Source organism: Silurus meridionalis, chromosome 21 (assembly GCF_014805685.1).
Source record: "Silurus meridionalis isolate SWU-2019-XX chromosome 21, ASM1480568v1, whole genome shotgun sequence".
NCBI lineage: Eukaryota > Metazoa > Chordata > Actinopteri > Siluriformes > Siluridae > Silurus > Silurus meridionalis.
Window position 1 is genome coordinate 1,681,622 of NC_060904.1, and position 23,434 is coordinate 1,705,055.

At 41.1% G+C, this 23,434-nt stretch overlaps 1 protein-coding gene across 3 annotated transcripts in view; it reads right to left on the bottom strand.

The window, feature by feature from the left end:
* The window catches only part of LOC124375649 (plectin-like), a 95,657-nt gene that overhangs the window by 58,696 nt on the left and 13,527 nt on the right, over positions 1-23,434 (bottom strand). For 2 of the 3 annotated variants that reach the window (XM_046834180.1, XM_046834182.1), the window contains exons 5-6: positions 17,667-17,802; positions 17,119-17,205 (exon numbers count right to left, since the gene is read on the bottom strand). In XM_046834180.1, the coding sequence (XP_046690136.1) occupies positions 17,119-17,205; positions 17,667-17,802 (223 nt within the window). The remainder of the gene's footprint in view (positions 1-17,118; positions 17,206-17,666; positions 17,803-23,434) is intronic. The other variant, XM_046834181.1, reaches the window with a different exon arrangement.

Below are 23,434 nucleotides of genomic sequence, written 5' to 3' on the forward strand. Positions count from 1 at the left end.
GAGCGGAAGAGGAACGAGTTCAACAGAAAAGAGATTTAACGACGTGATGAAACTCGGTTTAATGTCCTGCCAAGTCTGTGTGTTTGAACACTGCCTTGTATGTTTGTGAATCCGTCTTTATGTCTAAATGTAAAACACACATCATCAGTTACGAGTCATAAACCAAATAAAAGTGTTATAACTGTAAAGGATGCGAAAAAAAAATCTCCTGAAGATTATGGAAAAAAATAAACTAAAGATCTGAATGACATCTGCTATTTATTTATCAAGGAAGGGCTGAGTCCATATCTCTCTCCCTCCCACACACACACACACACACACACACACACACACACACACACACACACACACATGAATGGTGATGCATGAAATTAAGGAGGCTGAGGATTCCTCCAGATTTTCCATCCTGTATTTCTCCCTGGAGAGCACCATCACATGAACATCTGGACTTCACAGAGAAGCCATGATGAAGATGATGATGACCGTGGCAACGTTGCGACTGCCACGTTAGAATGTCTGCAGACGTAAACGTTAAAAAAACTAAAGTGATCAGTGTTGGTCAGAGGAGCGTTCACAATGACGAAAAAAAAAAAGAAAAAGAAAAAAAAAAACACACAACAGGAGACCCAGGCACAAAAGCATTTTCAGGACGTCTCCCCACCCGCTGTGTGCTCCACACCCCGCCCTCGTCCTCGCCGCTCCGATCCCAGCATGCACTGGGGCCTCGGCGGGGATCCGAGTGGAAAGAACGTTGGAAACCAAATTTGGTGAAAATGAGTGAGATGAATAGAGGTTGGTGGAGGGTAAGAAGGGGATGGTGGGGTGGTGATAGGGAGGCAGTACGGGGGCAGTGGGGAACAGGCTCCTGGCAGTGATGCAGACTGTAAATCAGAAAAAAAGCTAAAAAGAACCTGTATTTTTCATCAGGTTACCAGATGGAGACTGGCCTCATCTTTCATCCTTCTGTATGAGAGGGGGGGAGGGTCTAAGAGGGGGTCAAGAAGCCGGTTCTTTTTATTTATTTCTTTTAAATGATTGTTACGTTAAACTAGCATGCTAATCCCCACACACATTGTTGTATGTATAAGAATATTTTGGTTTTTTTGTTACAGATTATATATTTATTTCAATGTTTTCATAAATCTATTGCTATTTTGATTTTCTTTAGCAAACAGATGAAGACTTTTCTCACATCCCCCTTTTTATATGTAGCGTCACGATCCATTAGGCGTAACATTAAAAAAATGCAAGTAAATTCTGTATTTTAGTAGAACAGGGTCGTCACTGCTGTGGAGGAAGATGAATAAAAATACTCTGGGTCGTGCTGCTATAGGAAAATGATCAACCTCACATTATATACAGTCCCAACTGATCTGTTCATCATTGACTAGTCCCCAGAAAACATGTCCCTACACAAACAGTCCATAAAAACACTAGTCCCCACAAACATGTCCCTACACACACAGTCCCTAAAAACACTAGTCCCCACAAACATGTCCCTACACACACAGTCCCTAAAAACACTAGTCCCCACAAACATGTCCCTACACACACAGTCCCTAAAAACACTAGTCCCCACAAACATGTCGATACACACAGTCCCCAAAAACACTAGTCCCTACAAACATGTCGATACACACACAGTCCCTAAAAACACTAGTCCCCACAAACATGTTCCTACACTCACAGTCCCTAAAAACACTAGTCCCCACAAACATGTCCCTACACACAGTCCCCAAAAACACTAGTCCCCACAAACATGTCGATACACACACAGTCCCTAAAAACACTAGTCCCCACAAACATGTCCCTACACACAGTCCCCAAAAACACTAGTCCCCACAAACATGTCGATACACACACAGTCCCTAAAAACACTAGTCCCCACACATGTCGATACACACACAGTCCCTAAAAACACTAGTCCCCACAAACATGTCCCTACACACACACAGTCCCTAAAAACACTAGTCCCCATAAACATGTCGATACACACACAGTCCCTAAAAACACTAGTCCCCACAAACATGTCCCTACACACACAGTCCCTAAAAACACTAGTCCCCACAAACATGTCCCTACACACAGTCCCCAAAACACTAGTCCCTACAAACATGTCCCTACACTCACAGTCCCTAAAAACACTAGTCCCCACAAACATGTCCCTACACACAGTCGCCAAAAACACTAGTCCCCACAAACATGTCGATACACACACAGTCCCTAAAAACACTAGTCCCCACAAACATGTACCTACAAACACAGTCCCTAAAAACACTAGTCCCCACAAACATGTCCCTACACACACAGTCCCTAAAAACACTAGTCCCCACAAACATGTCCCTACACACAGTCCCGAAAACATGTCGATACACACACAGTCCCTAAAAACACTAGTCCCCACAAACATGTCCCTACACACACAGTCCCTAAAAACACTAGTCCCCACAAACATGTCCCTACACACACAGTCCCGAAAAACATGTCGATACACACACAGTCCCTAAAAACACTAGTCCCCACAAACATGTCTTCTACACACACAGTCCCTAAAAACACTAGTACTCTTCACACAAAAACTAAAAATACTTGTCCCCACAAACACTAATCCCCGTCACACAAACACTAAAAACACTAGTCCCCACAAACACTAATCCCCTACACACATAAACCATAAAAATACCAGTCTTCTACAAAAACACCCCTTACAAACACAAGTCCTGTACAAACACACCACCTAAAAACACTAGTCCCCTACACACATATACCATAAAACATAAGTCCAAGCAAACACTATTTGCCGACACACAAGCCCTTAATAAAAATCTAGTCCATTACAATTAATAGTTTTCTACTTCCACCTAAATCCCTGTTAATCAAGGTTGTGTTTTAGGTGACAGAATTGCAGTAAGAGGGGGACGGAGACTCGTTGATGTGATCGTTACCAGCAGATGGATCATTTTCGGAAGAAAATGCTGAAGTCTGTGATTAAGTACGATCTTGCTGCAGACGTTATGCTGATTAATTTCCCCTCTCTACAGCCAACGCCAAGATCTTCACTCTTCTCATCCTGGGCTTTTTCTTTTTAAGCATTAAAATCAAACTTTTTAATATCTGAATAACTTTGTGCCATTTTTTGAGAGAAATTGAGAAAAAGAACGGAAAGAGAGGGGAAAAAACTGGAGAAGGAAGACAGGAAGAGATGAATAAAGGATAGAGGTACAGAAAGAAAGTCTGCAAAAGAAGGAGAGAGAGAAAGACGGAGAGAAAGAGAAGAAAGTGAAAGAGGAGAGAGAGGAACAGAGAGAGGGCAAAAGACAGGAAGAGAGAGAGGAAACAGAGAGAGAGGAAAAGAGAGGAAAGAGAAGGGGAGTAAGAGAGATAGAAAGATAGAGAAAGAGTTGATATTTGTCCTGACAAAGGCCAATAGTGGGAGAAAAAGAGAGGAATAGAGAGAAGTAAGAGAGAAAGAGGGAAAGAATGAAGGGAAAAAAACATAAAATGATCAATATATATATATTTATATCTCTAAATATCCGGCTGGTGTTAATTAACTCCGCAGTGTGGAACAAAAGTGAAAGCTGCTTCAGAAAGAAAGGAATAACAGAGAGAAGACATTGCAGAGAAGGAACATCAGACCTGGAGGACAATCAGCGTCTGTCTTAAAGACTGGAGGACGAGCAAATTAGTGTACGTGGTTGATGAGAAACGAGCACTCGAGCCTGCTCTGATGAGCGAGTCACATGACTCCTGATGTCACTGGGTCCCGAAGAACGCTGTTGGTCCTCAGTGGTGTTCAGACCTCAGTGGTGTTCAGATCTCAGTGTTTAACTGAAGACTGAAGCAGAAACATGACAGTTTGTTAATCCCATAAATCATCCAGGTGCTCAGACGACTCGCCTGGTGATATAGGAGCTGCTGTTACGTCACGCAGAGAAAACACAATGTTCAGAACACTCACGAGTATCAGGAGCAGGACCAACATCTCTCTCTCTCTCTCTCTCTCTCTCTCTCTCTCTCTCTCTCTCTCTCTCTCTCTCTCTCTTTACATATTTCACAAACACCAGCACAGAGAGGACAACCACCAGAACAGAAGAGAGAGGGGGATGAGAAGGAGAAAAACAAAAGAAAAGAACGAGAGAAAATGTAAGAAAAATAAAAGAAAAAGAGAGAATAAAAGAGAAAGGGGTGAGAGAAAGAGGAAGATACAAATATAGGGCGAGAGAAAGAAGAATAAAGAGAAATAAATAAGAGAGAAATAAAAGAGAACGGAAAGAGATATGGGGAGAGAAAGAGAAGTGGGGAAAGGAAACAGAGGAAGAGGCAAATATAGAGAGAAGGAGAGGGAAGAAATGAAAAGAACGAGAGAGAAATGAGAGAAAATGTAAGCGAAATTAAAGAAAAAGAGGGATATGGGGTGAGAGAAAGAGGAGAAGAGAGATAAAAGGAGAGATGAAAAAGAAAAGAAAGGGGGTGAGAAAGAGAGGAATAGAGGGAGAGAGGAGAGAGAGGGAGAAAAGGGAGAGACAGAGGAAGAAAAGCAATGAGAAGTGGAGGTGAGAAAGAGAAAGAAGAGAGAGAGAAAGAGAGGTTAGAGAGGGAGAAAGAGAGGCAGATAGAGAAAGAGAGAGGAGGTTGAAGAGGGATAGAGAGAGAGAGAGAGAGAGAGAGAAAGAGAGGTTAGAGAGGGAGAAAGAGAGGCAGATAGAGAAAGAGAGAGGAATAGAGGGAGAGAGGAGAGAGAGGGAGAAAAGGGAGAGACAGAGGAAGAAAAGCAATGAGAAGTGGAGGTGAGAAAGAGAAAGAAGAGAGAGAAAGAGAGGTTAGAGAGGGAGAAAGAGAGGCAGATAGAGAAAGAGAGAGGAGGTTGAAGAGGATAGAGAGAGAGGGAGGTGTAGTGGAAGATAGAGAGAAAGAGAAAGAGAGGGGGTAGTGGGGGATAGAGAGAGGGGGTAGTGGGGGATAGAGAGAGAGAGAGAGAGAGAGAGAACGAGAGAGGGGGTAGTGGGGGATAGAGAGAGAGAGAGAGAGAGAGAGAGAGAGAGAGAGAGAGATGGCCTGTAATGTGTGCATGATTTGTGATATACAGCAGTCATCAACAAACTAATTCCTGAGTCCTGCGTGACTAAAACAACGCTATAAATATTAACCTAGCAAGACAAGCGCTCACACAGAGAGAGAGAGAGAGAGAGAGAGAGAGAGAGAGAGAGAGAGAGAGAGAGAAAGAAAGAAAGAAAGAAAGAAAGAAGAGCAAAGCAACTCTTGGGACAGAATTAACATTAAAGAGTTGCGTTTTAAATTCCGACTTAAATCCCTGGAGATCTCGAGCTGGATCACAATGAGAGAAAATGAAAGAAAAATGGGAGAGAAATGAGAGAAATAATGAGAAACGGAGAAACGGCAGAGAAACCAGGAAAATGGAAGAGAAATAAAACTGAAATAGAAACTGAAAAGAAATGAGAGAAAGGAGGGTAAGAGGAGAGGGAAATTAGAGAAATAAAAGAGAACTAAAAGAGAAACAAATGTAATGAGAGAAAATGAAAGAGAAATGGGAGAAAGGAGAAAGAAAGGAGAATGAAATGAGAGAGGACGTGAGTTCAGTGTGAATGTCTCGTGTGTCCTTTAAGTGAGCGAGAGCCTCTGTGCTCTGTGGAGACGTGAATTATTCATTATGAACATGCAGAGGGACGACGCAGTAAATGGAGGTGACGGAGAAGACGAGGAAGAGACACATCTGTGGTACAACATGGAAAAAATCTCCAGCTGGTGGCGCTCTTTCCGTGTGTGTGTGGAAATCAGAGCTGAAGCTTCGCCAGATGAGAAAGCGGAAGTGTAAGACTGAAGGAAAAGAGAGGGAGTGAATGAGAGATGAAAACTGAGACAGAAAGAGAAGCGAGATGGAGAGTGTGTGTGAGAGAGAGAGAGAGAGAGAGAGAGAGAGAGAGAGAGAGAGAGTGAAAGAGGGGGTAATTCCTCATGTACTGAAACAAAGAAAAACAGTGAGAGTGATGAAGGTCAGAAAAACACAAACATGATGAGACAATTATAGTTAAATTGCGTCACTGGTGAAGCGGTAAATATAAACACACACACATACACTGATATGTATGGACAGATGGATGGATGGACAGATTGATGAATGATTGCAGTGGCAGAGAGAGAGAGAGAGAGAGAGAGAGAGAGAGAGAGAGAGAGTTTGGGAGAGACTAAGAGAGGAAGCCTAGAAGAAAGAAGGAATGAAGAAAGGAAGGAAGGAGCATTGATGGATGGATGCAGTGGCAGAAAAGAAATAGAGCGCAAAAGATAAAGAGATAGGGAGAGACAAAGAGTGAAGTAAGGAAGGAAAAGATTCTCATACATTGATGGATGGATGGATGGATGGATGGATGGATGGATGGATGGATGACTACAGTGGCAGGAGAGAGACAGAGGCTTAGAGATAAAGAAAAGACAAAGAGAGAGAAAGAAGAAAGTAAGGAAAGGATGCTGATATATTGATTGATGGATGGATGGATGGATGGATGGATGGATGGATGGATGGATGACTGAAGTGGCAGGAAAGAGACAGAGGGTAAGAAAAATAGAAAGAGACAAAAAGAAGGAAGGAAGGAAGGAAGGAAGGAAGGAAGGAAGGAAGGAAGGAAGGAAAGGGTCCTGATGGATGGATGGATGGAAGAGTGCAGTGGCAGGAAGAGAAAAAAGCACTGAATATGGAGTCTTCACACGCTTGATTTGAGCGTTTAATTCGAGTCGTTGATCAGAGCGGTGAGAGCCGGGGCGTCCGCACACCACACCAAACATCCACACCAGTCAGAATTACAGCATCCCTCAAACGCTTATTCTCTACAAGCATGGCTGCGTCTCACAACTCACTATTTACTACAGTCATGCCCCTGCTGCTCTCTTTCTCACACACACACACACACACACACACACACACACACACACACACACAGACAGACTCAGTGAGGAGGAGGAGGAGGAGGAGGAGGCAGGCGTAATGTCAGTCTCAGTGACCGTGCTAATGGTCATTAAGCTGCAGATCAATCCCAATTAAAGCCCATTAGCAGTTTTATTACACTCGTGATTATTGTTTTCATAATTCAGACAAACAGTCGCGTGTGTGTCCTTGGCAGCCGAGCGGAATGAAGCTCTGATCTTCCTGACGGTCATGACTTTCCAAACAAGTGCTGTTAAACCCGGAACTTTCGTCGTGACTTAAAATACAATACGACGTATCGCAACACTACGGAGGCCGAGGCGTGTCCTGAGAGTCATGTAGAATACAGATTAACATGGCAGAGGTAGAGCTGTAACTTCCTGCACACACAACAGGAAAAGAACGTTTGGTCTTATTACCTCTTTTAAGACGTGTGTGTGAAAGGGGTCATGTTTAGAACGCATCAGTAGCTGCTTCATGCGTGTCTTTAATGTATCGTATCGTTGATTATGCATCGAGATGTGAATCGCATCGGACTCAGTTATGGAGATGAGCATCCCTGTTGTGTTCGAGCAGGAGGTGATCATGGTATAAGAATCGGGATGTTCTTCACCTCCACATCGTGCACTAACTTCCTGTAACACTCACATGATGGAACACCAGTGTTTATAATTAAGGTAGAAAAAAAAGGACGATTCACAGCTTTCGAGAAAAAGAAAAAAAAACACAATTCACCTTTCATTTCATTTTTTCCCTCTGTATGACTCCAGAAGGAGATTTGATTGGGTTTTGTGATTGGGGCGCCGGCATTCTGCCGAGTCGCTCAAAGGTTAAAGAATTCGGTGCTACAACAAACATGATTATGCCACTGTAGCATTTGATCAGCTTCTGTGTTGATCACGTGTACCTGAGCCACGTCCGGAGCTTGAAATAATCCCCGTCGACCTGCAGGTAATCGTTTTTTTTTTTTTTTGTCTCATCTTTTTTTCGAAAACCAGAGGAAGAAGAAGGGGAAGTAAAAATGGCTGATGTGCCGTACGCCGTACCGGAGCGAGAGTCGATATTGGCGAGAGCAGAGCGTGCATTTCTTCCTCTTTTCACTCCTCTCTTTCTTTCTGCCTCTAAAGGAGCGACTGAGCAACAGAAATAATCGGACATTTGATTTAATAAGTCGGGGTTCCCACGTCCGTCTCAGAGTCTGCGAATTGGACTTCAAGCGTGGTTCTGTAAATTCAAACTTCGCTGTACGTCAGAGGAAAATAACGAAATAAATAAAGGACGTAGAGTTCGTCACTGTGTGATGCATGACATCGTACGTGCTCCAGAATTCAAATGTTTTATCCCCGTCCCCAACCGCAGTGTCCTACGTTACGAATTTTGTTTCCTTTCCACGCTAATATCCGCCTGTAAACGACCCAAACACCCTCCTCATTTCTTGCGCAAAAAAAAAAAAAAGTGAAGACAGAAAAAAAACCCACTTCACAACAGGGGAAAGGTGAGCGTGTGAATAATGCATGAAGAGTTTTATACAGGGAGTGACGCTTGTCAATCAAGACGTCCTAAATCAGGAACGACGAAGATCATTTCCATCCCGGAGTATCGGATATTTCAGGCAGAGAGAAAAAAAAAGGCACAAAAAGAGTATTTAGACAGGATTGATATCCCTGGCTGTGCTTTAATTACAGCCTCGGAGGCCTGGAGTCTCGTCCCGATAACTGGAACGCACGCATTCGATATCTGTATTTACATGCCAGGATCACTGAGCAAACAAGCTCATTTAAAAGTTCATATGCTAATCGCTGACATTTAAAGCAAACTTTACACGAGAGAAGGACATACAACAAAAGGCTTTGATTCCTTTTCATTTTTTTTCTCTGCCGTGAAACTTGTAGAGGTTTTCCATATTCATGAAAACGCCTCGTAAACCAGAGGAAGCTGTCGGAGCGATCAGGGTTTTTCCCCCACAACTCTTGCTATAAATTGTGATTGGTACAAATGAGAAGAATTTTTAGGAGATGGTTAGTGAGGTTTGTGTGTGTGATGATATCTCAGATGTGCTTTTTGGTTACTCTTAATGAGATCCTGATACAGACAGGAAAGAAAAGGTTCATCAAATCATCCAGAACCAAATATTTATTAACACGTTCATGATATCAGCCAACCAACCAACAGCTCAGTCAACCAACCAGTCAGTTAACCAACCAGATCGTTTGTTAATCAAACAAACAGCCAGTTAACTAGCCAACCAACCAACCAAGCAATCAGCCAGTTAACTAGCCAACCAACCAATCAGCTAGTTAACCAATCAATCAATTAACCAACAAACCAGTCACTAAACAAACAATAAACCAGTCAGTTAACCAACCAACCAGATAATTAGTTAACAAACCAACCAGATAGTTTGTTAACAATCAACCAAACAAATAAACAATCAGCCAGTTAACTAGCCAACCAACCAACCAGTTAGTTAACAAACCAACCATTCAACTAACCAAGCAATCAGTTAAACAACCAACCAACCAGTAAGTCAGTAACTCAATCAACCAACCAAACAATAAATTAGTCAGTTAACCAACCAATTAGTCAGTTAAAAAAACAACCAGATAGTTACCCAACCAACCAATCAAATAACCAACCAAACAGTCAGTCAGTCAACGAACCAGTCAATTAACTAACCAATCAGTCAGGTAGCCAGACAATCAATATATTACACTGCATAATTAATTATATAGCACATTTGAGCGTTTGATTCTTTTATTTTGTCTGCTGGAGTTTGATTGGATTTTAAAAAGTAATAATTATTAATAAATTGTGTAATCATTAATACGCTCATCTATAAATCTATAAAACAAGAGACATTTGTTTAAAGCTTCTGGAAGGAGTCTCCAGTGTCAGCACTTTGTACAGTTTTTACACTCGGGGAGGAGTGGGAAGACTCGTACAGAATGGCATGTGCTTTCCTTGAACATTTCATTCCACCTTTCCACCATTTGTTGTTATAATGAGCTTCACTCTTCTGGGAAGATGTTCCTCTTGATTTTGTGAAGATTCATTCAGACACAAGGGTGTGAGTAAAGTCAGGTACTGATGTAGGTGAGGTGAAGAGGTCTGGGGTGCAGTCAGCGTTCACATTCATATCAAAAGTGTTTAATAGGGTTTAATAGCTATAGCAAGAGATCTTCCACTCCAACTCATGTCAAGCAGATCTTTATGAAACTGGCTTTGTGCACAGGAGCATTGTCGTGCTGGAACAGGTTTTGGTCCCCAGGTTTTCCAGGTTTTGTCATCTAAAATGTCTTGTATAATACTGTGTCTCAAAATCTGTAGTAAGAGTTTTTGGGGAAGAGCCACATATGGCTGGAAAAGTCAGGTGTCCCAATACTTTAGAAAGTCTCATGCACCAGTCACTACTCACTGCTAGTTTCTCGCTCGAGATCTCGCATTTTCTTTTCCTTCGACTTTGCTTTTTTTTCCCCCTCATCCTTTTTTCCTGAGCTGAGAGTTTTGACACAAAAAGAAAACCACAATGTCAACCAATTGCAGCTCACTTAAGCAACCTTGATGATCGATTTGGCGGCGCGGCGAACGGTGCAGGGGCGCGTATCCGCGGCGTGCCGTTCGAACCGCTCGTTCATTAAAACATGCTCTTCCTCATTGATTTTGGCTTAAGTAATGAGAAAGCTTATCCAAAAATCTTTAGCGTTTGGGCTCGAGTTAAGAAAATCGATGCTGCCGTTTCCCCGTTCGAACAGCAGATGTGAATTTTATGTACAAAAGACGAGATAAACCCGGAATCGGATCAAATCAATACGCGTTTTGTCGATGCAATATACAGCCTGTGAATGAAATCAGGAGTTAATTAAAGCTCAGATAAAAACATATCAAGGACGATTAGTATATTCGCTTCTTCTTTTTCTTTTTTTTTTTTCCAATCCAGAAAATTTTCAACAAAAATAAACAGACAATTAAATCAACCAACGTTTATTGAAATTTTATATATATATATATATATATATATATATATATATATATTATGTCTATTAATAATTATTATATATATATATATATATATATTTGAATGTATCTATAGACAATTAAATTTTAATCACATGCAGTGTTGTCACAATGACCCAGTGGGCGGGGCTTATTAACTTGAGAGGATGCTTAAAAAAGAAAAATAGAAAAATAGAGACATGTATAAACCAAAGATAGAAAACTAGAAATTCCTCCTCTTCATCATCCTCTTTATTCTCCTCCTCTTCTTCCCGTCCGTGAGCTGCGACGCTAAGCTACATTTCCCCTGGATCATTTCCTCTCTCATTAATATTCATTTCAGCCTGATTTTGAAGAACACGAGCATCACGATGAGGTTTTGATGTGCGCCGTGTCTCGTGCTTTAACGCCACGTTTCCTGGAACGTGCACACGTCGATCTTCAAAAAGAGCATGATACATTGAGGCGTACATCCTCATCCCATTCCCCCAACACACACACACACACACACACACACACACACACAAATATCTTCTCAATCTCAAACACTCCTGAATGCAGAACTGGTTTAATCACACATCAGGAATAACCAGTGATCCAGATGTTTTTCAAGATCTATTTCCAGGAACCGTAAGAACCGAGACATCAGAAACAGAACACTGAAAAGTTTTTAGCATAGGAGCCTTGTCAGGAACCTCCAGGATATGCACCTCAACCTCAGAAAATTGCAGAAACTGATTTGTTTCTACCATATTCAGAAACGTACAGAAACCTTTTCAAAAACAAAGAAACCCCTAAAAATAGACCAGTTTTAAAACTCAGAAACCCTGAACTTTCTCAACAATGCAGGACATCCAGGCGTGTTTCTAGCACAGAATCCTTCTTCATGAATTTGCAGAGCACGCACTTTTTTCCTTCGAAATACAAAACTGTGTTTTCACCTTAAATGCCTTTACAGAACCCCATGATATCTACCTCAGAAAGCTTCCACAAACTTCCCATCACAGGTTCACTTTTAAAAACAAACAAACCCCCAACAAACGAGCTACAGGTTTCCACCATGTTCAGGAACGTGCACGTTGTTTCCAACGTAGGAACCTTTTCAAGAGCCCAGGAACTCAGGAACACACAAGCTCTATGGAACAGCAGGTGAATTGCCTTCTGTGGATTCCTGGACCCTGATTACTGAAATCAAGGAATTCCACGTCCATGTGGAACTTTTAGATGGAACTTGATGTGTTTTTATTGCAAGATCGTCAAACTTCCCAGGAACTCAGGAACATGAACACAAGTCGCACCTTCGGCGCCGTCTCGCCTTTTTCTTCTCGTCCTGAGACCAGACTTGGAGATAATCGGTTACTTACGCAGGACACCTCTATTTGCAATTCGAATGAGATAGGATTGTAATTAAAGGCCAGTTCGTTTTACACACACACACACACACACACACACACACCCACTCAGAGTGCAGGACTGAGGAATCAGCATATGGGATAAATGATGGCGTGTTGGTGCTGTAATGCGGCTCTCCGGCGCAGCTCCGAGCTCCTGCTGCCATTAGTGAAGGTAATGGACACTTCTTATGCAAAGTGCAGCAGAGACGAGACGCAGGAGAAATGCGATTAAATACTGTAACGTCCTCAAGAGCCGAGTGAGACCACGACCAATGTATCGGTGTGCTCTCTCTTTCTCTTTCCTTCTATCGCTCTCTGCCTCTCTATCCTCCAGCTTTCAAGATTCATATTTTTTCCTCTCACTCTCTAAATCCATCCATCCATCCATCCATCCATCCATCTCCCTCTACATGCATCTCTACCTCTGCGTCTCTCCTTCGATCTTTCTCTTTTTTTTCCCCTCTCTCCTTCTCCATTCATTCCACTCTCTTTTCCACAAACAAACAAACAAACACACAACTCCAAAAATATTGGCACCCCTCACCCTACACACAGGTGAAAGCAGCAGTAGAAAACGACACACTGTGCTTCAGTCAGAGAAACAGCTGACACTGGAGACTCCTTCCACAAACACACACGGCCCTTTAAACGAGCCGTTACTATAGAAACCGTCTACATTATATGTCTACACGCCATATAAAAATCAATACCGTGATATACTGCGCCAAACAAATCATTTTTAGTTAGAATTAGAAAACGAACGGCTGATGGGATTTGCTTCAATATTTGTATTTAGTTTCTTTTAATTAAATTTTTATTTTTTTTTTTACATTTCGCCACATCGTTGTTGAAAAGGATTATATTTATTTTTTATTACGAATAAAAGTTAAATACATAAAATAAAGACACAAAAAAAAGTCTCTTTTCTGTGGCTGTGGTTTACACGGTGAAAAGATCTGAAGTCTAAAGAATCGTATAAAATTTTATAGGACATCATTCTTTATCTATTTTTAAATACTATTTTATTTTACTATTTTATGCAATTTATTTTATATTATATTTAATTATATATATATATAATTATATATAGAATAGACAAAGAATGATCGCTAAGTAAGTAATTGTATTTTTATTATTATTATTAGTGAATAATTAATTAATAATTGTAATGATAATAATAATAATCAGGATGTTTATAATAACTGGAGAAGTATAAACTGTGCTGTTTTATGGAAATGTGCTCACAGTAAAGATCAGTATTTACTACATCGTTCCTTCCACTAATACTGGAACTCATTCTACGTTTTTTTTTTCTTTCTATTTATAATTATTTACCAACGTAACTACAAACCGAATAACGTGCTTTACAAAATGTTCAATGCTATAAGAACGATGTAGTATTATAAAGACAATAACAAAAGTAATTAATAATAGTGTAATTATAATAATAATAATAACAATAATTACAATGTCAATAATAATAATATAATAATTATTGTTATTATTATTTTAATAATAATAATAATAATAATAATAATAATAATAATAATAATAGGCTTAGCACGCGCTATCTGACGAGCTCTTGCTAATGAGATAAATATATTACTCGACCGGTGGCCCCTGGTGGCTCGATCATCTCACGGCTTGATAAAAATTACGCCGTCTATTTACATGCAAATACGAATTAGCCCTTGCTCTCTCGCAGATTACAGAGAGCTCTTAGCGGGGAGAAAAAAACAAGAGCGTCTCTTCTGAAGAGGGCATCTGCGTCCCGCTCTCGACATCCTGCCGGGAAAAAGAGCGACGGAGTGAAGGAGTGAAGTAAAGAGAGCGAGGTGGGAAGCCGGAACCCTGACAGGAGTCCCGATAGGCGCGTTATGGATTAATTAGCGTGTGAGTGGCGGCCCTCTGAGGACGTGGCGACAGCATGGAATTACCATAAATAAATACACAAACAAACAAAATGAAGCACATAAAGACGTGCGAGCGTAACGATATCCGCGGCTCCTGACGATCTCAAAAGGGATTCATTAGCGCCATGATGAGTTCGTCTAAACGAGGAAATAAAAGCATGGAAACAGACGTGTGTCAACCTGTTGGCAAACTTCCAGGCTTTGTTCCTGAGGAGCGAGGTTTTTTTTTTCTCGCGCGAATCCCCGAAGCGTTGCCGAGGTTAACAATATTATTGAGCTGATTTGCATATTTAATTACGCTGCTCGTTACGGATAAGTGCTGTTTATTCAATTTGCGCCGTTTGGTTGCTGGCACCTTTTCAGTGAGGCTCAATGAGCCAGAGTGGCAGCGTTTGTAGTGTGTGTGTGTGTGTGTGTGTGTGTGTTTGAGAGAGAGATGATGGGGTGGTTGTTGAAATAAACACGTGTTCATCAATTCAGTACAACAGCTGCTAACAATCAGGTGCAACAGGATCTCCGTCGTTCATGATCACGACTCCGTAAATTCTCTGGAAGGGTGAAAAGCTCGAGTCTTTAACAAGAAACATAGATTTTCAGAGTTTAGAGCGTTTTCTCATCGACCCGGAAGCTATCGGACTTATAAATGATTCATCCCGTATTCACAAAGAAACGTTAATTAATTATGAAGATGTAAAGAAATTAAACATGGGATTTTTTCGTATCAATACGCAGACAGGTGGCAGTGTTCCCGCGTTTCCCGCGCTCGCATCGTTACCGCCCGCGTTTCGTTTTGTTGATATCGAGACGAGATTCGTTAGTTTTGGTCGGCTTAAATTTTCCCCACCAATTGGAGGAAAACATCACCTTTTTCTCACCGAAAGCCGTGAAAAAACCCACAGTGGGGCCTCGGGGGATCGGCGCAGACTCGAGGCGTGCGATTGGTTTGAACCTCGTGGCTCTCAAATTTGTTTTTAATGCATTTTTAAAGTTTTATTGGCATCCAGGTGCACATGGGGAATAAAACTCATCAATTCAAAGTGTTGACCCTGATCGCATTAAACAGACGAGGAAAGTCTCACGCGTTGCTCAGTGGAAGAGTCGAGGCTCAAAGTTTCGAAAAAAGAAAACAATAGGGCAAAGGACGCTACAGAAAGACTATTACACATCACTAAGAATTAGTCAATTAGTCAATGAATCTGGTCATCAATAAATCAAGCAATCCATTAATCACTTAATCAATCAGTCAATTAAAAAAGTTAGCTGGATCCTTGCTTTTGTCTCACACTACACACAATATATATACTTAGATTTAGGTCAATATTTTAAAAATAAACACAAATAATAATATATTACTAAATAATCATTATTTAATATTATTAGTGAGTAATGAGCAGTGAATGTGGGAGTAGATGGGGGGGATGTTGGTTGGGGGTTCTTAGGTGTGGCTTGAAGAAGTCTTGATCTTCTTGGGGACGGATGTTTTGGCGTGTTTCCATAGTAACGGTGCATCATGTAAGTTGTAATAAAAGCTTTAAACGAATCCTGCGCGCATTTGTATTACGAGTGAAATCAAACTGGTCACTCGTCTACGGGGCGTGGCTCCGTCGTGCCGTACGTGCGTGAGATGTATACGTGCCGTGTTTCTCTGAGCTTTGAGAAGGCTCGTATCTCAGTAATCCAGTGTCCGGGCTCCTCGCCGGTTAAATGCGCTGCTGCTAAATGACTGCATTTACATGTAAATGAGACTTCAGTAGGACTTTGTCAACTGGGAGAAAATTTCAGATCCTGTTTCTTTGCCAGAACAAATGTAATTTACTGTAAAACTGCAGAAGTGAGAGCTTTACAGGACTTCACAGGGTGGGGGTGGGGGTGGGGGCAATGCTGATTGGTGATCATTGTTCTTACTGGCATAAAAAATGATCGAGTCTAAAATCCATCTAAAAAATGAGTGAGTCGCTTTTAGTGTCTATCAAACAAAACTTTTTTACCCTTACTTACATCTCACAACATATTTGCTCACAAACCCCCCTACACTTAGTCTTAGTCTAGACTTAGTCTTAGTCTTAGTCTAGTCTTTCCAGAGAAAAATCCCCCCTTTAGCATGAAGAACAGCTTCACACACTCTCAGCATCCAGACACTTCTCCAAACATTCAGCTGAAATGCTGTGCTTCTTGTAAATCTCCAACAAGACAAAGATGTTCTTCACCAGATGGAGTTTTCTTCTTTATCCCAGAGCAGTTCAGTAGGATTGAGGTGCGGTGTCTGGGCAGTTGGTTCCACGATAGATATCACTCCAGACGTCTGTCTGCCTTTTTATATAACGCTTACAGAACTCAGACGTGCGATTCGGCTCATCGTCTTGAAGTCGGTTTCAATGAGCCGATTTCAGTCCAGACGGAACTGCATGGTGATGAAGTCTGGAATGGGAACCGTGTTGGATCACTTTCACTTCCCGGAATCTTCCACCTCCATGTGTGAGTGTGGGGGGGTGAGGGAGTCTAATCACATCTTCTCTCCTGTTCTCTGTCTTACACAAGTTCTCCTGTTAGAGACACAAATGTCCCATTTGGACTCCTCAGAACTTTCTTCCACTCATTCACTGTGTTTTTGCCTTTTGACGAGTTTGTTTTATAGAAACGAAAGAACATGACGAGACTTCACACTTCGCTCCTATAACAACCTCCACTCTTCTGAGAAGATGCTTGTGGAGATTTGAGCTCATTGAGTCACAAGAGTGTCAGTAAAGTCAGGTACTGATGGAAGTGTATCTCTCTTTTCTTTCTTAGAGCACTACAGAGTGGGTGTAATATTTTTACATAAGACAAAAAAAACGAAAAAGTAAAAAAAAAAAAGAAAAAAAAGAAAAAGTAACCTAACCTCGTTGTGCGCTCGCTTTTGCGCGGTTCTCGGTATACACACCTCCTCTTTACACACCTCCTCCAGAGCTTCTGTAACCCTTTTGCCCTGTAAAACACACACACACACACACACACACACACACACACACACACACACACAGATCTGAAATATAAATCAAAAACAGAACATGGTGAGATATACAGATTCGTATCGAACAGGTTTGGATTGTGGGGAGAAAAACAAGAGAGAGAAAAAATCAGGGTTTATGTGAGGTTTTAATGGCGTGAGTGTCGAGGTGTAAACGCACAAACCGCAGACAATAAAACAGCGGTGCGCTTTAATTTGGTGTCACTTCATAAGGAGGTGTGGGAAGCAGTTAAAGAAGAAAAAAGAATCCAGGCCGTGCGATGTTAGCGAGAGTTGTGTAATACGTAACACATGCTAAACAGAGGGGCGAGTGGCATCGCCTCCACTGCTGCTGCACCACGGATGGAGAGAAAGAGAGAGAGAGAGAGAGAGAGAGAGAGAGAGAGAGAGAATGTAAAATCAGCCTGTAGATCCTCTACCTCCATCTTCTCCTGAACTCTGTGGGACAAAAGAGTCTTCATTTCCTCTTTTAGACGATGAATAATCCTGCTTTTGGTCTTCAGCTGATTCTGCAGATGCTCCACCTGAGCCTTCAGAAGGTCGCCCGGATTCTGCCTGCGAGGGAAAAAGGCCACAGAGAATATTAAACACCGAGCGGAGATCTCGAAAACACACAGACGAACCAAACGTTCAACAGAGACATCAGTGACGGCCGAGCTGATGCGAGACGAGACGAGGCGAGGCGAGGCAAGGCGAGGCGACTCGCACACGCGCCTCTAACGGCTACGATTATTAATATAAGAAGAATAACAAATGATTTGCCTATAAATATAAATATCCTCCTTCACTTTTTAAATTATACACCATCAGCAGATCATTACAAAAAGAAAGAAGGAAGAAAAAAAGGGTAAAAGAAAAGAATGAAGGAAAGAAGGGTTAGGACAGACAGACAGACAGACAGACAGACAGACAGACAGACAGACAGACAGACAGATATTAACACAGAGACAAAAAGATAGCAAGATTGACAGATCGAGACAGACACAGATAGACACAAATAGAAAGACATAATTAGACAGACAGATTGATAAAAAGATTGACGAGCAGTTGATAGATAGATAGATAGATAGATAGATAGATAGATAGATAGATAGATAGATAGATAGATAGATAGATAGATAGATAGATAGATAGATAGATAGATAGACACAAATAATCATAAACCTCTACATATTGCTATTTACTTTCCTGTCATTTTAATAATTAATAATTGAATTATTTATTCATTATGAAATGATTTACATATTTAATAAACTCTTGCAGAAATTTTTTATTGATATATTAAATATTATATTACAGAAAATATTATTATATATTATTAGGATTTTATATAATTATCTAAAATGTAAATTTATTAATTGATAATTTTTCTTTGATAATAAGTAAAATATAAACTTCTCTGGGGTACAGATTTAGATTTTTTTAATTTATTAATTTATTTATTTTTGAACAGATTTGTGCTAATTTCAATTAGTGCCTACAATTGGCTGACTTTATGTTTATAATTTTTTATTTATATTTACTTGATTTTTCTTATTTTTACACACACACACACACACACACACACACACACACACACACACACACACACACACACATAAATTAAAATACATATATACATATTTGAAATGCCATATATTAAAGAACAGATTCTCCTTCTTTGCAAGCCTAAATTCTTTATTTATAGCAAAAACTCTTTTTATTAGGGAAAGAAAATGTAAAATAAGTTTCTAAAAAAAAAAGATCTTCTCAAACACAACAAATAATATAATAGATTACAAATAATTTAAATATTTATAATTATATATAAATATAATTATAATATAATTATAATTACACATCTATAGAACACAGTCAGTTCTTTTGGAATGATGATTGGTTCAGAAGCAGCTGATTGGATGTTAAAATCATGTGAAATCTTGTTAAAATATTTATAGATATTTATAATTGTAATACTGATACTCACACGTAATGTAGAAATGTTGTGATGTGATTGTTTTGGTCGTATCGCTGGATTTGATGGACGCGTATGAGATGGAGATAGATTGGGGAAACGTGTGATGTATAAAACCTGCTCGTATAGCTGATGTTTGGCGCAGTGTGAACTCCTGTTGCAGTGTGAAGCATTAAAAACAGAATCGTTGTGGATTGTCGGAGGAGATAAACAGGGTGAGGGTTGTGGGCGGGGTTTATTTTGGCAGGTTTTGGACAGGTGATCCTGTGGGGCCGGGGAGCCTGAGAGGGGAAAACGAAGCGATAGAGCGCTAGTTGACGGTTGAGGAGCCCCGATTTCCTCGTCTCCCGCCGAGGTTCTGAGAAGCATGCGGCCCTCGAGTCGCTCCTAAACTTCTCTGACAGAGCAGGCGAGCGGCACGACTTCCTGACGGGATCTGCCGAGATGCAAGCGACAGCTGTCAAGCAGCGCGCCGTCACCAGTCACGGCCCATAAAAACGCCTGTCTAAACGCTCGGATGCAAAAAAAAAAATATTTAAAACAAATCCCCGCTAATCCATGCTTTTATTTGAATATGTAAATCCCACTTTATAAAACAAAGACATAAAAAAAAACGTTCTCCCTCCCCGGCTGTCGTCCTGCTCCATCAGACGGAGAGACGGATAAACGCGTGACGAGGAGAGAAAAACGCAGAGGGACGGCGCCGAGGAAGAAGACGCTCTGTACTCATCAGAAAGAAGAAAAAAGGGGAGGATTGAGGGTTTATGAATCGGAGGTGTTGCTCGAAAAGAGTTCAACAAAGAGGAAAGTTTTGTCAGGACGCGTATTGTATTCTCTGAAATTACGGCCCGTGCTGGATTTCAGAGCGCTTTATCGTGGGATACAAATCTTTACGCTCAATCAGAACCATGTAAAAAACCCCGTAAATACAAAACCACACTCTGAATTTCATTCTTGACAAAAGAACAGCAGTATATGGAACTGACAGCACCGACTGCTGCATTTGGGGTAAAAAGAAAGAAAGAAAGAAAGAAAGAACGAAAGAACGAAAGAACGAAAGAAAGAAAGAAAGAAAGCAGACTCCTCCACCACATGGAAAAGGAAGCAGTGATGAAGAAAAGGAGAACAGCGAAGGCACGAACTACGAAGTATCAGTCCATGACATCAAGTCTTTCAGAATGTGTACAAGGGGCAGGAGCAGGGCCAGGAGGCAAGAAAAGCAAAGCAAGGAGCAGAAGAAGGGGTAGAACAAAAAAGTAAGAGCAGCAAGAAGATTTAGAAGAATGAGCAGAAGATGCAAGAGCGAGAAAAGAGGTAAAAGAAGAGACAAGAACAGGAGATGGGTTAGAAGAAGGGGTAGGAGAAGAAGAGCAGGAGAAGGGGTAGAAGAAGGGGTAGGAGAAGAAGAGCAGGAGAAGAGGTAGGAGAAGAAGAGCAGGAGAAGGGGTAGGAGAAGAAGAGCAGGAGAAAGGGTAGAAGAAGGGGTAGGAGAAGAAGAGCAGGAGAAAGGGTAGAAGAAGGGGTAGGAGAAGAAGAGCAGGAGAAGGGGTAGAAGAAGGGGTGGAGAAGAAGAGCAGGAGAAGGGGTAGGAGAAGAAGAGCAGGAGAAAGGGTAGAAGAAGGGGTAGGAGAAGAAGAGCAGGAGAAAGGGTAGAAGAAGGGGTAGGAGAAGAAGAGCAGGAGAAGGGGTGGGAGAAGAAGAGCAGGAGAAGGGGAAGGAGAAGAAGCAAGAGCAAGAGAAATTAGGGGGGTCCATGCTGGGGTTAAAAAAAGTCCAGTCTGTGCACTTGGGGGCAGGAATGCCTTCACACAGTCATGACAGGTATTCAGTGGAGCTCAGGGGCTGAGGGAGGCGAATCGACTCCTGCACCCACAGGGCATCTATATAACACATTGTATGTGTGTGTGTGTGTGTGTGTGTGTGTGTGTGTGTGTGTGTGTGTGAGGGAGATGTCAGCACGTCAGCGGTCACGCCACCTCTGATGCCAACACGATATGCAATTAATCATTCATCATGACACGCATATGCTCACATCCATCACATCACATACTACAGCAGGCCAAAACCCTCAGGCAGGACGGATCCGGTTCCTCACACGGAGAACATCTCAGCTTCTCGCCAGCGTCCCGGCCATCACACCATAAACTACCGATTATTACAAATATTAGATAAAAATAAAATAAAATAAACAAACATCAAGAGCGTTTCTCCACACTGACAGACCCTCAGTATTTTACATAAAAAAAATCTAAATAAACAAAAATGTATTCATAAATATTTTAAATATATTAATTTATTCTTTTAAATGTATTTCAATAAAAATTAAATACATGAGCAAAACAAAAATGTTGTTTTTTTTATTTAATATTATCATAATAATTTTTAAAAGTCTACCGACTATCAAACCTTTAGCACAAAAAATAAATAAATAAAAAAAACTTTAAAAAAATGGAAAAATCATCAAATGAGAGGAAAAATGTAACATTTTGTGTTTATTTTAAATTTAAATAACAAATACGTACATAAATAAATAAAATTATCAATTTTTTTAGTATTTTCGTAAAAACAATTAATAAAAATCTAGAGGGCGTGGCTTAAACAATTAATGAATACGTCCCAATTACCGACAAAAAAAAACCTGTTAACTGCTTGTTAGCACTTAATGCTTTGTTGAAACATGAAAAACGGAAAACGGACCGTAATTCCTAGGCTCTGACGTGACGTGTGAAACGGCGTACAAAAAAAAAATGGCTTCCGTATGGCAGATAAAATTAAAGCGCTTAGTAAATGACATCACGTCGCCCTGACAGATGGTACGACGTGTTATATTTAGCGACTAAGTGTGTTAATGATCGCTGGCTCGGTGTCTCGCGTTGTGAGGGGGTATGGGGGTATGAGGGAAGGGGGGTGTTTGGGTATTGAGTCGGCGGTGTGCTTCGGTAGCCGTGAAAACGGAGTTGCGATTTTTCATCCTGTCACTCTGCTCTATTAGCGAAACCTAACACAATTAGTTATGAATATGCAGTAATAACATGCAAATCATTCCCCCGTACGAGTTGCCCCCGGGCAAAGGTCCGTGCCTCCCCAAACCCAATTCTTTCTACATCATTACAGCAGCTTGGCATAATTCATCAAAAAAAAAAAATGGTACCCACCCCCATACCACCCCTATCCACCCCATCCACCCCACCGCCCCTCCTCCTGCTCCCAGACCGTAGTGGCAGAGTACATAACCGTTTGGCAACTGTTAAACGCGTGGCATTAAGTGCGGCGTCGCATCACGCCACCTCGCCGCTCTGCCACTTGTGCGCGTCCCCCTGGGGTAATGTCAGACACGACGTCGCAGCCTGCCACAACAATTAACCCTCGTGTTAATTAGAAGGAAATGTCAGGAACACAGATGGTACGAGCTGGCACCGCGCCACCGCACCGACTGCTGCTGAACGAACGAAGCCCGACAGCTGCTCCGCTGCTCCAACCATCCAACACACGTCAAAACTTTCCAGCTGGAAAGCACTCGATAAGCTCTCTCTGTGTGTGTGTGTGTGTGTGTGTGTGTGTGTGTGTGTGTGTGGGTTGGGGGAATTGCTGAGCAGCACAGGAAAAAAGAATCTGCTGCTTTTGTTCACGACGTAAGAATGACCTGAGAGAGGGGAAGAGAGAGAGAGGGAGAGAGAGAGGAGAGAGAGAGAGAGAGAGAGAGAGCACTGACCAGAAAGAAAGAACAAGAAAGAAAGAGTAAGAGAGAGTGAAGATGGCACTAAACAAAATGCAGAAAGAGAGAGAGAGAATGAAAGAGAGAGAGAGAGAGAGAGAACGACAGGAGCCGAGTATCTATGAGTCGATGTGACAGAGAGAAAAATTTGGGGCTAAAAAACATGAATCAGGTGTAACCACAGGGTCAAAAAATAAACAAACAAACAAGTGAAGACTATAAAAATATGTTACAGTCATGAATCAGTGACGGGTTAAAATCAATAGAAATAAAACAAATCTTCAAAACTTGGAGAAAATAAATATTCGATTCCATTTGTTTGTTTGTTTTATTAAATTCTTCGTTTATTATACTGTATATTATTACATTTGTTTTGTATACACGAGAACTACAGAATACAATTTTAAAAAAAGATAAAGTTGTGAGAACAAAAGTGTAACGTAAGAAATAAACAGACAGACAGAGAGACTGAGAGACTGAAAGATAGACAGATAGAGACAAAGACAAACTCCATGCAG